Source organism: Microcaecilia unicolor, chromosome 6 (assembly GCF_901765095.1).
Source record: "Microcaecilia unicolor chromosome 6, aMicUni1.1, whole genome shotgun sequence".
Taxonomy (NCBI): domain Eukaryota; kingdom Metazoa; phylum Chordata; class Amphibia; order Gymnophiona; family Siphonopidae; genus Microcaecilia; species Microcaecilia unicolor.
The window spans coordinates 291918722-291937035 of NC_044036.1; the positions used below are offsets into that span (position 1 = coordinate 291918722).

The 18314-nt window shown below is 42.8% G+C and overlaps 1 protein-coding gene across 1 annotated transcript; it reads left to right on the plus strand.

Annotated features, from left to right (window-relative positions):
- Positions 1-6533: 6533 nt before the first annotated feature.
- Positions 6534-11522, plus strand: TOR1A (torsin family 1 member A). The gene is made up of 5 exons (XM_030207851.1): positions 6534-6803; positions 6980-7245; positions 8101-8276; positions 8367-8494; positions 11103-11522. Exons 1-5 carry the CDS (start codon positions 6617-6619, stop codon positions 11345-11347), a joined length of 1002 nt encoding a protein of 333 aa, XP_030063711.1. The 5' UTR covers positions 6534-6616; the 3' UTR covers positions 11348-11522.
- Positions 11523-18314: the final 6792 nt, after the last annotated feature.

The following is an 18314-nucleotide window of genomic DNA, read 5'->3' on the forward strand; positions in this document are numbered from 1 at the left end:
GAGACCCACTAGTATTCTTCTGTAACATCTGTGGCGCTGCTACGCCTTTGGTGCTTGCTGCTGCAGAGGAGTGGCCTAGTGGTTAGAGCACAAGTCTTGACATCCAGAAATGGCTTGTTCAAATCCCACTGCTGTTCCTTGTGATCTTGGGCAAGTCACTTAACTCTTCATTGCCTCAGGTACAAACTTAGATTGTGAGTAACTCACCTTGAGCTACTACTAAAAAAGGTGTGTGCAAAATCTAAATTAAAATATATATATATATATATTTTTTTTTTTATGGCAATGAAAGAACACTGCAGAGAACAAGTCCCAAAGATGAATTAAGGAAGCTATAAAGGAGTGATGTCAGCTCATGCCACAATCAAAGAAGGAGAGAAAGGAATATTGTCCTGGCTTGAACTGTTGCTTATCCATTCCCATGCTGCTGCCAAAGTAGGAAAAGCAAGAACTGTGCCAGTCTCATGCTGCTGAAGGAGAATCACTGTGATAGTGTAAGTTTTCACCTGAAGCGATGGCAAGGTGTGCTATGCCGCTCCAAACCACCACTAAAGAAGGAGTGCTACACTGACCCAAATCACTACCAATAAAAGTATAGTTGCTGCTGGGCACAGAGGACAGAGAGGGGAAGATGGATGCTCTTTGGGGAGAGGGTGTTTTTTAAGTAGACATAATGCTCACATTTTGGGCTGGATCGAATACATGGTGCTCAAAATTCAGTGCAGAAAAAATTGGCGCTAAGCACGATTCTGTAAAGGGTGTGTGCCCTATAGAGAATCACACTTAGTACTGATTCCCACGCCTAACTTTAGGCGCCAGACTTGCGTCTGCTGAAACCTGGTGTAAATGCTGGCACTGAAGCCCTGATGCTCAAAACTCTGGTGCTATTCTGAATAGCGTCACAAAAATACTGCCAGAACAGCACAGAACAACAACATCCTACTTCTCAAAGCTAATGAGATGTAAATATAGGTGCGTTCATAGCATTGAGCATTAGGGAGTTCTGCAGGAGGATTGTGCTTGGCACATGCACAAAAGAGTTTTGGGATAAGATCGACTCCTGTGCACATGTGCCTGGTAAAACCCAAATGTAAGCACACATTGGCGTCTGATTTCTGCATCTAAATATAAGCATGCAAGCTAAAAAGAATTAAAAACTTTTATAATTAGGCTGCAGACAACAGACACCCGTGTTTGTTTTCACTTTGGGTGTTTTTACATTTTTTTTTAGCATAGACTGCTTAAATTTAGATGCCAAAGTGTGCTTTCACTTGGGTCTGCTATTTCTCATGACCAGTGCTTAAGGGCTTGCATAGGCTTCCTTCTGCTTCCAAAAGCAATCAAAACCAGCAGATTTTGCAGAAAGAATTATGGGAAATCCTCTCTTCCAATACCCTAACACCTGCTCTGACCTGGCGTTATTTTTTGCAGCAGTAAGGCAGTTTTGTTTTGGGCACTCTTTTCTGAGCATTGGGGAGGAATACAAAATGATCTCATTAACATGAGCTTGACTACATTAGCATGCTCGTTCCCGTGCTCTGGGCCTCTGAACATTCTGTGCAGGTAAATGCGGGCGATAGTACAGCCTGAGGCTGAATTCTATAATTCTGAATGCAACTTTTTGGAATGCCCCGACATGGCCATGCATACAAATTTTAATGAGTGCCAATTAATTGGTTGTTACCACTCAATCATTGATAATTGGCTCATTAAATAATTTGTACATGCATTTTGGGTGTGCAATACTCTGTGCCCTATATAGAATCTGGGAGTATATGTAATAAAGAGGAATGCTGCTGAGTGGACAATGGGCATAAGGGAGGAGGACAGCTGTTTTTTTTTTTTTGGGGGGGGGGGTTGGGTGTGGGGGGGAGACTAGGAAGCTAAATGTTGTTGGGTGAATGGTAAGAAAAAGAGAAGAATGTACAGCCAACTGTAGTTTACCCTTTTTATGTCACAGTAGCCAAGTACCCCAAACTATCAGGACAACAGATGCTCAGCTTATTTCAAAATAGTGTTACTTTATTCACTGTAGCAATTATTAACAGGAAGAAAGACAATTGCAATAGATGTTCACAACAAATAATGTTTAAAAATTGAAATATTAAATAATATTCTTTTAAATTAGATGTTAATACTTTGACATCTAAAAAGCAGATGTTAAAGTGCAATATGTTAAAGTACTCAGATATTACAATAGTTAAAATAAAGTGCTATGATGGAATAAAAAAAACTTGAGAATAGAATTCTTTTATAAACTAGTTCTATATTTTAAAACATACTGCTAATACAACCATTGTTTTCACAGGTTTTAATCAGCATCTTTCAGGTAAGTGTTCTATCATAGTGTAGCTTATAAACTTTAAATTCAGGTTCTATAGTCTCAATTGATAAGTAATGATTTTCTTTTCCTTTTACAGGAGTAGAACTTTAATTTCTATAGGTAAATAATTCCTATCATTCTGAGAATTTATCTTTTAAATGCCTTCTATTTGGAATATTAGCCCATCTTGAATGGATTAGTGCTGTTGGTAGCTTTGGTCTCTCACACTCTCATATAATTTCTCCATAGCCTAAAAACAAAACACTGAATATTAGACAGATAATATAATACAATTTTATTGGTGAGTAAATTAACAGGAAAAGCAAGATGCATAAAACTCAATTGAATTATACAATATCAGAGAAAACTGAAAATACAATAATACTGTCTCCATCAAGTAAGCTAACAAACCATGAAGAGTCTCATCAGTTTTGTTAATTTTACCCTCTCCCACTTCCTTTCAAACCCACCCCTCCCTATTGATCAAATTATTATTAAAAATAGCAAAAATACAAAACATCTTGCATTCCTTACTAAGCCGCATGCTAATGCCGACAGAGCTTTGGAAAGGGGGCAAATATGTAACATGTCAAAACAATATCCTTTCAAAACAGATTGTTACCTTTCCCTTGCCCCAACCACCCCTATTAACTACATAACTCAGCATAACCTCTGTATGACCCATGATAACCCCCAGCCCTCAAATCACTCGATACCATAACTACAACGTTCACATGGTTTTCGATGGACTGAATTATTTTTAAGACTACTGAAATCCATTTAAGTCCAGACTGTGTGCTTTAGGTGTTAGTGACTGGAGATAAATATTCCAAATTGCCAAGAATGGTTTTTGGTGTTTAGGTGTAAGTCAAGCAATATTGTGACTCCCATACCTCTTCCTTCAATACCAATAATGGGGGGACTATCTTGAACTCAATGATTAAGAATAATTTTTTCCCTACTACAAAAGCTTTACTCAAAAACAATGTGGTCCCACACCCTTGGACTCCATAATAATTTTTTTTATTGAGCAAAAATCCCAATTGGTAAGGGCACTATGGTCTGATACCAAGCTTCCCAAATAGTTAATACTTGTCAGCCAAAACCTATAAATTCTACAACAATGCCAAAAAGCATGATAAAAAATATTGTCTTGATCGTGACATTTTGAACATATGGGAGTAACAGCATTTCCTGCCCGAAATGCCTATTCATGAGAAGTATACGCTCTATGTAACTCTGTGAGATAGCTAATATTAAAGTACCCAAGTTTATATCCCTGCTTCCAAGCCCCAAGTCCATACTCCAGTGTTCTAAAACCCTCCATATTTATTTTTGGGGCGGAATTCATTCATGACTTTATGAATTCAAGATATGGATATCTCCTTTTATTCTTTGACTAAACTGCGCTAGTGATCCCCGCGTGACAAATGAGAGGAAGCCCAAAGGAACTGAATGGGCTTCCTCTCAATTGCCGCACAGGAATTGCTAGCATGGCTTTGTAAAAGAAGCTCTGGGGCCAATTTGGACCATAACCCATTAAGATCTAAAGTGCCAGTATAATGAATAATTTGTCTATAAGCAAATTGATCCCAAGTTCTACATGTCTTTTTGTTGTTGTTGTAATTTTTGATAGACTAATGGGGTATCTTCATGAAGCAAAAGCTGCAATAGAAAATATTCTTTGAGTCTTCCATCTCTGTAAAAATGCACTGTCCATGCCAGGCAGAAAATCAGTATTGTCACCAATAGGAAGCAAACTTCTACTATGATGAGGACTACATAAGGGAAATGGGACTTGATATACTGCCTTTCTGTGGTATTTTGCAACTACATTCAAAGTGGTTTACATATATACAGGTACTTATTTTGTACCTGGGGCAATGGAGGGTTAAGTGACTTGCCCACAGGCAAAAGGAGCTGCAGTGGGAATTGAACCCAGTTCCCCAAGGATCAAAGTCCGCTGCATTAACCACTAGGCTACTCCTCCACTCCCACATAGGTGGTTAATATTTAAAAAATAACTTTCATTCCTTCAGCAGTTATTCAAACTCCCTTGTTCACATTTTCTTTAGCACAAACATTCACTCAAAAGAAGAACATACCATTTTCCTCACTTGAGCTCTCACTGAGCATAGCACCTACAGCATGTGCACGATGTCCATCTCAATAAATAGCAGCACCCTCAGTATAGCCAATGCACCCTTCAAGCTGCAGTTCCCAGTACAGCTGTCCTGTGTCCGCACCTCTGCCCACTCCAGCAGCTCACAACTTCTCTTAAGCCACACACAGTGGTGTGCTGGAGCAGGCTCTCACAGGCTCGCAAGAGCCGGTTTTTAAGAATTTTGGGAGCTGGTTGTTAAAGTAGGGCCCTCCATGGCTACTTTAACAACTGACTCCCAAAAGGTGGGCCTGGGCCCCCTGCTGAATTCTCTCTTTTTTTTTCTCTTTTACTTTGCTGGTGGGGATGCTGAGCCCTGCCAGCCAAGTAAATAGACTGCTGCTACTCCCAGATCCTTGTTTCCAGCTCTGAGCAGCAGGCTGGGACTTCTCCAGCATGTGTGAGAAGTTTCAGCATGCTGCTCAGAGCAAGACGTTGGGAGTGGTGGCAGTCCATTTATTGGTTGCCAGCAAAGGTATCCCTAGCGTGCCCACACTAAGGGAGGGAGGAGAGAGAGAGAGGCAAGTATTGCTCCCCCACCCCCTGGCCCAACTGCAGAGCTGGCTATGTCCAGAGAAAGAGCCTGTTGTTAAAAATTTACCAGCACACCCCTGGCCACACAACACACCCAGCTGCATGCATTGTTCCCAATCCTGCAGCATTCACACTACAGCTCCTCAGCATGCCCCAGCAGGACTTTACCCACCACAGCTACTTCCCAAACCCTTTTGATGCTCTAGGCAGTACCTGCTCTCCTGTCCCGTCAACCTAAACACTGCTTGTACATGCTGCACTTCCCTGTTTGGAGCTACTACCCCTCAGAACAGCTTCCTAGCCCTGGTCCTAAAGCCCTTGCATCTTTAGCAGTGGGCCTTTTCTGCTGGGCCCAGAACACCAGCCCAGCCCACTGCAATTATTTATTTACTTGCCCCCTCCTCCTTACACATAGCAGAAGAGGAGATAGAAGAACATAGATATGGGAAGGGGGAGGGGTTTTTTGTTGTGGATGAGATGGACAAGGATAGCTGTTGGTGGGAGAAGTGAAGGAGGATATGGCTGCTGCTAAGAAAATGGGGAAAAGAAGGAGAACGGATGCTACTAGTACTGGGTGGAAAGAGAGGGCGGTGGATGCTATGGGGGTGGAAGAAGAAGCAGGGGCAGGGCCAATTTACACACTAGACTAGACAGATTAGTCACCTAGTACAGAAGAAGTTTTCAGAAACAGGAAGGGGGCAGCAAAGACCAGCTGAAATCAATCCAAAACGATTGCTGATGACAACCACACAAACCCAAAGAAGGATAGTCAGCTTCTACCTTTACCTACAGGGACGGTGTAAAAGCCAGATCTGCCCGTTTTCAAACAGCTCATTTACCTTGGGAAATGGCTTTAGAACCTGATCTCTGTGTAAATGACGTATAGCTATAGATACCGATATGAAACCAACTTGATGCCTTGATTCTAAATTTTTACAGGGCCACTTTGGGAGAAGGGAGAGGTGGTGGTGGGGGGGGGGGGGGCTCATAATTGTTTAGATTAACCAAGGAGGGTTATTAAGACAGGAGACGGCCTGACGTCACAAGGCACCGGACAGTCGCCATATTGGTGTACCCTAAACAAACTCAGCAGCAGCATCCTTATTGGTAGCATTTTTATTTAATCTCAGTTGTAGAAACAGGCCGGCTTGTGCAGCACACGGATGTACACAGAGAAACCATCAGAACGGAATAAGCTTTCATCGGTTACAATTAGTTCTAAATCGTAATCAATGTGTCATTTCGAGGGGCTGGTTATATTGGTCCTGAGATTTTTTTCACCTAGTAAAGGGCCATAGCGATTACTACAATTTTGTTCTGACCACTACGGCGGCAAGCCTTCAGCCCACATAATGAGCCAGATCAAGGAGGTTGCCAAATAGACTCATACCATCTCCTGTCATTAAACCTCCTTTGGTTCGGTAGTGCGTGGCGTCTATCGTTGCCATGACAACAGAAGGTAACTAACCTCCTCACAACAAAGATGGCGCCTCGGATATGACGTACAGGAAGTGATCGTGTGCCCGATGAGAGCCGGAAGTGACCGTACGTGTTGCTAGGTCGCTGGCCTTGTGCTGGGCTCGGGCCCCAGAGCGGGCATGAAGCTAATGAGGGCGGCCTTGGCTGTGCTGCTTCTGCCGTGCCTTGCACAGGCCGTGGAACCTATCAGTCTGGGGCTCGCTGCTTTCGGGGCGGTCTCAGCCCTGACTGGTCTCCTTTCTTCACATAGGTTATACTGCTACTTCCGGGATTGCTGCGGTCATGGAAGGGTCCTGAACACCACTGGTAAGGGAAAGGGGCGTTGGAGAGACACGATCCCTCTTGATGATGGCTGGCAAGGGAAGGGGCGGGCACGTAGTGAGGAAATATATAGTGAAACGGTAGAAAAGGACCTCAGTTGACTTCTGTGTGCGGTAACTTGTCGCCTAATCCTTGGCTGAGTTTTTGATTTCTTTACTCAGCCTTACAGGTGGACTTTGACAGAAAGCTGTTCGGCCAGCACCTGGTGAAGAAAGTAGTTCTGAAAGCTGTAACTGGGTTCCTGAGGAATCCAAACCCCAAAAAACCTTTGACACTCTCTCTCCATGGCTGGACTGGTACTGGCAAAAACCTTGTTAGTCGAATCATTGCTGAGAATATTTACAAGGGAGGTCTGAAGAGTCCGTACGTCCACCAGTTTGTGTCTACCTTACACTTTCCACATATCCTCGACATCGACAAATACCAGGCAAGATTAAAACACTGCGTCGGGGTTGAACTTGGGCTGTTCCTTTTCATATAGTGGACCTTTCTGCATAAATAGAACGGAGCGGGAAATGAGTACTGAAAGCTTAATTTCATTAATCCCCATTCTCTTTCTTTTATTTGTGATTATAAGAGAACTGCAGAGGGTCAGTAGGGGCATTATGGGTATATAGTCTTGGGTCTCTATCCTGTGTGAATGCAAAAGCTGAGCAAGCATGAGCCTAGCCCAGTGGTTCCCAAACCTGGTCCTGGAGGCACCCTAACCAGTCAGGTTTTCAGGATATCCACAATGAATATTCATGAGAGAGATTTGCATTCAGTAGTGGCAGTGCATGCAGATCTCTCTCATAAATATTCATTGTGGATATCATGAAAACCTGAATGGCTGGGGTGCCTCCAGGCCTAGGTTTGGGAACCACTGGCTTAGCCAGTAGTCATATGGAAACCTCCAAGAACTGCACTGTTAGACAGTAAATTCTTCTCAAGTAGCAGTAGCAGTATAGTGTACCTCCAGGGCCACTCATCAAACAGTAAATGTGTACTGACTCATGGAGACAAGTATCCCACAAGAGGCAGCTGCACTGTTAGACAGTGCAGCTGCCTCTTGTGGGATACTTGTCTCCATGAGTCAGTACACATTTACTGTTTGATGAGTGGCCCTGGAGGTACACTATACTGCTACTGCTACTTGAGAAGAATTTACTTATTTTTCTAATAAATATACCCATTTCTTAAGATAGTGTTATTGAACAATTAGTTCTCTTTCCAAAGACCCCATATTTATTTTTAATTTAATTTTAAAAAGTGCATTAAATTTACAGTTTTTATTGTTATTTAGGACCAGTTGCAAGATTGGATCCGGGGAAATGTCAGTACATGTGAGAGCTCCATTTTTATATTTGATGAAATGGATAAAATGCATCCGGGCCTAATCGATGCCATCAAACCTTTTCTGGACTATTATGAACAGCTGGATGGAATATCGTATCGCCAGGCTATATTCATCTTCCTCAGGTACACGAACGTGTGCTATACAGCACCATTCTAAACGCTTCTAAGGATTATGGGTCTGAAAACAACATAAAATTCTTTGTCCTCTTACAGTAATGCAGGAGCAGAGAGAATAACCCAGATAGCTCTTGATTTCTGGAGGAGTGGAAAGCAGAGGGAAGAACTTCAGCTGAAGGACTTAGACCCTGTGGTGTCAATGTCTGTTTTCAATAACAAGAACAGTAAGTCTTGATGACCAGTGGTGCCATTTAGTACAGTTTCAAGGCTAATGGCTGATTTATTGACAGTTGGATGTTAGTTTTGAGTGGGTTGTGGTCAGTAAGAGCTCTGATTTCAAAGGGATGTCATATATTACTCCTACAGAGGGAAAGGGAGCTCATATGTAATATGGATCAAGGTGAAAGAGAGGTAATGTGCTGAGTGGGAGAGAAGGGAGTCATTAAATAGATATGGGATTGGGAGAAGGACTTAAGGGAAGAATTAAATGAGAAGCAATAAGAGAGAATATATCACAAGATGAGCCATAGCTGAATCTGTATTTTTCTTAGAGAATAGCTATAAGGTCCTCTATAAATGGTACTTAACACTGAGTAGGCTTAAGGCATGTATCCTAATGTTGGAGAGGATGTTTAGAGGAAGGAACATAGTGCTGCTATGGGAATCCCAACTATTAAAATCTCAAACAGCCCTTGCAAGAACTATCCGTGCAGATATCTTCAATTCAATCTTAGTCTTCAAGTAATAAGTTGGGATTTTAATAATTGGGATTCACAAGGTTGCACTATGGGACTAATTGAATATTGAGAAATGAATGACTGGGACAGATTGGCCAGTGATAGTTGAGGGATAGATATGGATATATATAGATATAGATATGCTAATTAGAACTAATTGAAGATTTTGGACCTATTTTGGAATATTATCTATCTATCTATCTATCTATCTATCTATCTATCTATCTATCTATCTATCTATCTATATATATATATATATATATATATATATATATATATATATATATATATAAAAGGCAACCCCAACGTTCTGAAGCCTCCACGGAAGTTGAGGCGCCTGAGATATCCGGTGTGCCCTAGAGTGTCTGCACCGCCCTCGCGTCAAAACGTCATGACGTCGAGGGCGGAGCTATGACACTCGAGGGCCGAAACGGAAACGCCAAAGGCACGGCCACGGAGGCGCAGCAAAAAAAAAAAAACCCTCCCCACACACAGCGACGCGAACTCCGAACAAGGCAAGTAGCTCGGAGGGAGAGGACCCCTTGCTAGCGCCCGTTTCATTGCGCTCAGAAGGGCATTTTTTCACCCCAACGTTCTGAATCCTCCACGGAAGTTGAGGCGCCCGAGATATCCAGTGTGCCCTGGAGTGTCTGCACCGCCCTCGCATCAAAACGTCGAGAGCGGAGCTATGACACTCGAGGGCCGAAACGGAAATGCCACAGGCACGGCCACGGAGGCGCAGCAAAAAAAAAAAAAAAAAAAAACTCTCCCCACACACAGCGACGCGAACCCCGAACAAGGCAAGTAGCTCGGAGGGACGGAGGGAGGGGGCCCCTTGCTAGCGCCCGTTTCATTGCGCTCAGAAACGGGCATTTTTTCCTAGTATATATATATATATATTAGAATAGCTGTCCTTGTGGGATTCGACATCTTATATGAACTTTGAAGATCAGTATTACATATACTGGTGGTTGAGTAATGGTTCCCTCAAATATGGAAAGTTGAGACATAAGGCAGTGAAGTGTAGTATGCATTAATGATACTCTGTGTATTTGGGCTCACTTTCATTTTTGCATATTTATTTTTGTAAAATAGTTTGGAATAATAGTGTGTTGGAGAGTGTTTAAAGAAGAATTAAGTACTTAATTCTAGTGAAAGACACTAGAATTGTGGTAAATAATGTTCCTATAGATGCATTTAATTGATGGCTATAATTCCAGCAATTTAGCGGCTAATTTGTTAATACTGCAGATGATTGCCCCTTTAATTCTGCACATACTATGACAGTAATGAATTGCACTCCTAAGCCAGGATAAGATTTCAGTCTCTAAAGTTTACTGATAATGCTCACTGTAGTACCTGTGTTACACCAGAGAGCTTTCTTCTGGAATTCATAGGAAGAAATATATATAGACAGCAAAGCATAGCTTGGAAATCCTATTAGTCTGACCAATGGTACCAAATACAACTGGACTTATTTCTGCATCTATACTCTACACTTTCTTGGTTTCTGACTGCATTTCTTGGTATCTGAGTATCTTCTGTTTCTCTACATGATGCACAAAATAATCACTTGGTGCTGACACTTCTGTTATCAATGACATTCTTATAGTTTTCTCCTTTTCCACTATGTCTGGTTTTCTGACTCTCCTCCAATTTGGAAACTTCCTAGCTAGTAATAGAGGGTAAAGCAGTATCTGAGTGTTTTCTTTTAACAAACTGTTTTTCAGCCTTTAGTCTCTCTTTGCACTCCATTTCTTAATACTATACAGTTGGAGGCAGCCTTGTGACCTGGATGCAGCAAAGCTTCAGCTCAGGGCTTAGCTGAAAAGCAGGAGCGATGTGTTCTGGTTCAAAGTGAGGGCTTTCCAGTGTCACACAGTCTAAAATACTATTGCTAACCCAAGAGTGAGGATATAAGTTACTGCCATGGATGGTGCTTCCCTCCCAACTCAAGGCTGACAAATGGAGAAGCTTTTTTATACATGGTGGCTGAAAGAATACATCAGGTGCAAGTCTGTTCAAAAGCAGCAAAGGACTAGAAAGTCAGAGATTCAACCCCTGTTTAATAGGATTTTTCTCATACTTCTCTCAGGTGGATTTTGGCACAGCAGTCTGATCGATAAAAACCTGATTGATTACTTTGTGCCCTTCTTGCCGCTAGAGTACAGGCATGTGAAGATGTGTGTTGCGGCGGAGCTGCATGCTCGGGGATATATACTAGACCCAGAGATTATTACCAGAGTCGCTGAAGAGATGACATATTTCCCAAAAACAGAGAAAATCTATTCAGACAAAGGCTGCAAGACCGTGTCAGCAAAGCTTGACTTCTACCTCTGATAGACTGTCCAAACCATAGCAAGGACAACCCGTTGCATCAGCTGCAATGACCAATTCATTCACTTTAAAAACTCTTAAAACAAAAATAACTTTTTTAATGGTCTCTTTGTGTAAATATAAATATGTACATTTGTGATTTTTTTAATCAGGTGAAAGAAACAAGATGCTGACAGCAGTGTCTTCAATGGTTATGAATTTAAAACAGCAAATTACATGGTTACTAATGTCTGGACTGTGCCAAAAGATGTTACAGGAGTTTTAATTCAGAGGCAGCTAAAACTAATGAGCAGTTAATGAGCAATTACTGCTACTGTGATGCTTATATTTGCAAACTCTCCTGTCACCCTTCACTGTATGTTCTGGAATATTTTCAGAAATCAGTGGCAGAGTGCTTTCCTGTGAACAGCAGCTACTCTATTGCTCTGGCTAGTGGTGTGATGGCCATAGAGCCAGGAGCTAGGGTGACTGCACTTCTGCTTCTGGCAATATGTGTTGGGATCTAGTCAGCACAAAACTTTTCATTTAAATTGAAATTAACTGTTACCTATAGAAATTCTGTACTAAATGTGTACAGCCTAAACCAGGGGTTCTCAACCCAGTGCTCAGGACCCACCTAACCAGTCTGGTTTTCAGGATATACCACTATTCTATGAAAATCTATCTCAAGCATATTCATTAGAGATAACCTGACTGGCTAGGTGTATCCCAAGGCCTGGGTTGAGAACCCCTGGTCTAGATATACAGATAATGGGCAGAATGTGTTAAATAGAATGCACGGGGAAAATTTATTAGTAAAGATCAGTAGCAACTTAAGTGGCACTGGTCTCTTTCAACCCCCCCCCCCCCCCCCCCCCCCCAAATGAGCCAGCATAGTATGGTCCTGAATCAGATTCCGTGTTCTGTCTTATTCTGTGCAGAGACACACTGGGTTTGCATTTCTTGTACAGCTCCTCCTCTACAGTTAGTGCTATTTTTAGTTCCTGGAACCATTTCTAGAATTTGTTAGTTTCTTAAACATATAGCAGCTTTCCTTAACAATGCATACAGCAGAGAATAATTGGCTAAAAAAATACATATAAAAATATTCAGTCAAGAAAAATAAAATACAGTAGTAATAGGCAAATGAAAGTCATGGTACAGGGACAATGTCAGTTCTTTTTCATGTGCAATACATCAGACTGTGTTTTCATTCACGTGAAAATGTAAAAACAGCATGGTCTCACCTTCCCTTTCTAGTAAGTGTTTCACACTCCCCTGGAAGCAGCATTAGTGGTCCAGTGCACTTGGCTGATTCTTAGCACAAGTGCAAAGTTTTGAATTCAGCCTGGTATCTGAAGGTTTGTGATATTTCCATTTCAGCCTTGGGGTCATGGTTAAATAGGGCTTGGCAAGGCCATTCAAGATTAATATGCCCAAGAGATCAGTCAAAACTCAATTTCATTGCACATGTAAACTGAAATGTCTGTAAAGTTCAAGTTTTCACAATTAAGTTGAAGCTGTCTGATGACTGATTTCGGATCCACGGGAAATGTTAGGAAATTTATTCCTAGTATTCTCTACTTCAGTTTTGCATATCGCCTGTAGAAACAGAGAACGTGATAAAAGGTAAAGAGAGCAAACTCCATCGATTTGGGCCATGTTCTTTTCCTGATGCAATACCATGGTCTTCACTTCTTCACAACCAAAGATGCTCATTGCTTTTTCCTAGGCTTTCTGGTGTTGTTTCTTTTGCCCCCTGTAGCTCCCTGCACGGCTGCCTATGCATCCATACATTTTTCGGTATAGAAATACCAACTGCAAGTCTCAATGCCCATTTATTTTAGCCTTCCATTTCCACTGCAAATGTTTCTTGTGCACTGTTGAAAGCTTTAAGCTATTTGACTTTCAGTTGGTTTAGAATATGTTCTTAGGACCTTACAACACATTTTGTAAGCTTTTGATACAGACCCTGCATTATTTCAGTATAGTTCTCTTGGATCTATTTATAGCCTTCTAGAGAGTGAGCCTTCAGAATCTGATGTATTATGCATGCCTTCTGGTTTATTCTGGTCATACCTCTCTCTGTGTACCCTAGCTTAACGGCTTGCGTCACAGCTTTTCCTACTGTTTTATAACATTGAGGTTATCAAATACGATCACCCAACACAGTAGAATCTCATCCCCACCACCATCCACATACAAGCACATTTATCAAAAGACATAGTAGGTAACTGTGCATCGTTTTGTGGAGGAAGTGTGGCCAACCAGATGTCTACGTTCCTACGGTGTATAACTCTGACTCTGTTCCCCCACCCCAGTAAAACATTTTAATCTCATGCAGATCTTTCAGATTAGTTGCGCTTTGGATTTAACATTAGCACTTTTCAAACACAGAACTGACATGTGGTGGATTGAACAATGCCAAAGCTGAATGTGAGGCATGAGTATCTAACAAATAATAAGCACAAAGAACAAGGGTTCTCAAAGTCCATCAATTCTTTATTGAACTTTCTCAGTGGAAGGTATTGAAAGGACTTGACATGGCTGTTTTTCGGCAATTCATGCCTATGTCGGGAATCATCTTCAATTTAAAGGTAAACTGTAGCAAGGTGCAGAATGTAAACAATTGATACAGTATCCAAGAATATATCAGCTCAAGTGCACAATATAAAATAACGCAAAAAGCAATCGGCATCTAGGTTGGCTCAAGTACACAATGTAAAGTACTGCAAAGAGCAAATATGTGTATTTGAACCGACCTGGACTGTTTGCTCTTAGTTGTATTTTATATTGTGCATGTTGTGGTACATTACATTGCGTACCTGAGCCGACCTAAATGCTGTTTGCTCTTTGTGGTATTTTATATTATGTACTTGAGCTGATATATTTGGATTCTGTACCAATTGTTTACATTCGCTACCTTGCTACAGTTTAAATTAAAGATGACTCCTGACACAAGCACGAGTTCCCGAAACAAGGCTGTGTCCAGGCCATTCAATACGTTCCTGTGATACACCAAGCAAGAGTCAAGGGTGGGCCTGTGAAATAACATAGCCGCACAAAGGAATTTAGATGAAAACAAGTGTTTATTTAATTGAATCCTGAGGCCTGTGTTGTCACAGGCCTAGGAACACAAGATAAAATGCCACTATAGTTCAAGAGGCACAATTTGTGGCTGGTGAGGCTGCCACACCCCAAATACAGCGCGTAACTCCTTTGTTCTTCTCCAAATTACAGTGTTTGGCTCCAGCCAGACCTCAGAGCAAGGCTTGCAAGTCTCAAACAGGAACAAAAGTGGCATGCCTCAACCAGGTCACAATCGTTGTAGTGGTATATGCTGGAGCTTCGATTCTTCCATCCTTGGCTTCTCTAACATCAGTCTGGCCCTGTCCTTTATACTGCCGGTTCTGACTCCACCCTTCCTGGCTCACTTCCTCCTGGGGCGGGATTAGTGTTCTTAAAGTGGCTCAGGCTATCTGAGGGACAGTGTTCTATAAACCCCCTCACATACCCTCCTCCTCAGTTCATCCTTGCCTGGTTGAGTGCCTGCCATATTGGGGTCCTCCTCCCGGGACAAAAAGTCTGCATTAGTGTGCTCTTGGTGTGCCCAATGTTTCACCTGATAGCTAAATGGCTGGAGGCTAAGGAACCAGCGCATTACATGTGCATTTGAATCTTTATGTCAAGCCATCCACTGAAGGGGTTGATGGTCAGTGACTAACAGGAAGTTTTGCCCCAACAAATAGTATTGGAAGGTTTCCAGGACCCACTTGACAATTAGAGCTTCCTTTTCAATTACTGCATAATTTTTCTGTCTTGGGAATGTATGCCACCAGGTGGTCTTCTCCACCTATTTCCTGGGCCAGAACGCCCTGAGCCCAACCTCTAAGGCATCTACCTGCACAATAAAGAGCCGTTGAAGTCCAGGCTGACCAGGCAGTCCGTAGACTATCCAGGAATGATTCTACCTGGATGAAATGGGTCCTGCAGTCTTTACTGTAGATGACAATGAGGCATATTTTCAAACTTACAAAGTTACATAGTAACCTATGGATCTGTGTAAGTCTAACTGCAGCCGCATAGTAGCCATGGGGTTTAAGTAGGTGATCCACAAGATGCTGGAAGGTAGCTGGAGCTCCATGAAGGCCAAACTGGAAGAAACCCTGGGGTATTGAGATGGCTGTCTTCTCCATGGCAACTGAGATGAGAGGTACCTGCCAATATCGCTTGGTGAGGTCCAAGGTCGAAATTAATCGGGCCCCTCCTAGCCGCTCAATGAGTTTATCCACCCTTGGCATTGGATAGGCCTCTATTTTAGAGACAGCATTCACCTTCCGAAAATCAATACAAAATCAGATGCTCCTGTCCGGCTTTGGTACCAGCACAATGGGAGATGACCAGTTACTAGTTGACTCCTCAGTGACACCCAGTTCTAGCATTTCAGCGACCTCTTATGCCACAGCTTGCTGCTGAGCTTCTGGGACTTGATAGGGATGTTTGCCGAACTATCACTCCTGGCTCGGTGACAATATCATGAGTTACAAGGTGGGTCCAGCCTGGCACTCTGGAAAACACATCTTTCTGGTATACCAACTGCTGTAGGTCGGCCTTCTGTGAGATGGAGAACTGGTTGCCAAATGGAACTTACAGGGGTCCAGATTCTGTTGGGACCTTCGGGCCAAAGTCATGGGGACCCACTTCTTCAGCAAGTTAATGTGGAAGATCTTCACCTTTTTCCTCTTGTCAGGTTGGGCCACTTTATAATTGACAGGTCCTGTCTTTTGCGGAAACAAGCAAAGCAGATCAGTAGTAGGTACAGATAAATCTTTATTGTAGGATTTCAGCCTAATAAAATGTCCATCACAGGCCCTGTTTCACCCAAAGGGGCTGCGTCAAGGGTTATACTTGTGATCTTCATCACCAAATGGCTTAAATGGTGTGTTCTCTAGTTTCCACCATATACAACTACAGAGCAAAAAATGATAGGTAGAAAAAGGCTATCGACCGACCGCATGTATAAAAAAATGAATTAATTAGGCAAGTAGCTCAGTTGATGGCCAAATGACTATGGCCCCGTAGCAGGTAAAAAGAGCCAGCACAGTTATTCAAAAGTTGAATCGCTCTCCAGAAGATGGCAGCTTGTTACCACACATTTTAGTATTTGGCCAAGTTCCTTCCCGAACTGGGATCCTCTTCCCAAGCCTCTCAAACCACATCCAGGATTCCCCTAGGTCTCCTCCCATATAACAATTTAAATGGAGAGAATCCAGTCAAGCTCTGGTGCACCTCCTGGATTGTAAACAGTATATATGGGAGCAGAGAATCCCAGTTTTTCCCGTCTTCAGTCACAAACGTTTTCAGCGTCTGTTTCAGAGTCTTATTAAAGTGCTCCACCAGACTGTCTGTGGATGATAAACTGATGTCTGTAAGGTCTTCACTTTTAGCAAGGTACACACTTGCTTCTTAACTGTGGACACAAGGTAGTACCTTGGTCAGTCAATATTTCTGCTAGGATCCCCATCCAGGAAAAGACTTCCCACATCATTAGCCACTGTAATTATTTTCATATTATGCAAAGCAGTGGCCTCTGGGTAGAAAGTGACATAATCAAAAATGACCAGAATATATTTGTTACCACAGGTGGTGCATTCCAGGGGTCCCACAAAGTTCATTGCTATTATTTCAAATGGGATATTGACAAGGGGCACAGGCACAAGAGGGGCAGATAGAACCCTTGCAGGACTAATTAGCTGGCAGGTTGAGCAGGACCGACAAAAGAGCTCAATTTGCTTGAATACACCTTTGTCAGAAGAACTGGGCCAAAATCCGCTTCTAGGTCTTCTCCTTCCCCAGGTGACCTAATAGGTGACTGTGAGCTAATTGCATGAATATACCTGGCCAGAAGAACCAGGCCAAAATCCACTCCCCGGTCTTCTCCTCCCTCAGATGACCTCCTGTGAGCTAATTGCATGACCTGCCTATGATAGGGCTGCGGGACTAACAGATGCTCTGCCTCTTCCCCCTCCATGGTTCTTTTGGCCACCCTATACAATAAGTCATTCTTTATTCCAAAATACGGGAGTGCTACCTTAGAGGGATCCTGGTTACCCACGGGATTCCCATCTACTGAAGCAACCCTAGCGCCGGCTGCTCTAAGGGACTCGTCCTCTGACTGTGCCCTTTTAAAATTCCCTGTAGCCCCCCTCGCTACTACATTCAGGTAGACTGTCCAAAGGGTCGGAGTTGTCTGACCCATCATCTTCCCTAGCTCCGGATCTCCATCTACTGCAGCTGCTAAAGAGGTTTCTCTAACTGCCGCTGGGGTTTGGGCAACTTTGGATTTTCAGTATATAAATCAGGGTCCTCCAATGGAAAGATTTCATGAAAAGTTTGCTCCTCCCTCTTTGGGCCACAGATCAGTTGGGCCCTTGATGGCGCTGAAATGGGGAAAATCCCAGGCCAAAACTACTGGATAAGATAGCCAAGGAAAGACTGCTACTTTCATATGAGCTTGCCTTACAGGTGTTACAAAGAACACTTGAGCTGTTGGGTACTGTCTCTGGTCACCATGTACACAGGCCAGGGCCACAGTTTGCTCATACTTTAATTGCAGGCAATCGAGTACCTCTCTCCGGACAAGGGTCTCCAGAGTCCACTAGAGCTTGGTACAGGTCACCTTCCAGCTCAGCTTTTACACAATTTCTACTTCCTGGATGGGAAGCTTCCATAAAATTGCAGTTCACCACATTCACATCCACATCCACGGAATCTTCAGCTATTTCCTGGCAGTCTCTGGTTATATGACCTCTTCCCCTACACCCAAAACAGATGGAGTTGTATGGATCTTGTGACCGGGGTAAAGGTGCACGGAGTGTTTGTAGGAATGAAGGCTTCCATCGCTTCAACCCCTTCCTTGGGGCTCCCAGGCTGGAGGGTGGTTTCTGATCCCTCTCGTCTGGTCCATCTTTTTCTCCCAGGGCTTCCAGCC

Bases quoted from the DNA above. Each gene is read 5' to 3' on its own strand.
- TOR1A (XM_030207851.1), top strand. From the start codon at position 6,617: ATGAAGCTAATGAGGGCGGCCTTGGCTGTGCTGCTTCTGCCGTGCCTT. The intron at 6,804-6,979 runs GTAAGGGAAAGG...TTCTTTACTCAG, and splicing joins AAGGGTCCTGAACACCACTG to CCTTACAGGTGGACTTTGAC. The intron at 8,277-8,366 runs GTACACGAACGT...GTCCTCTTACAG, and splicing joins GCTATATTCATCTTCCTCAG to TAATGCAGGAGCAGAGAGAA.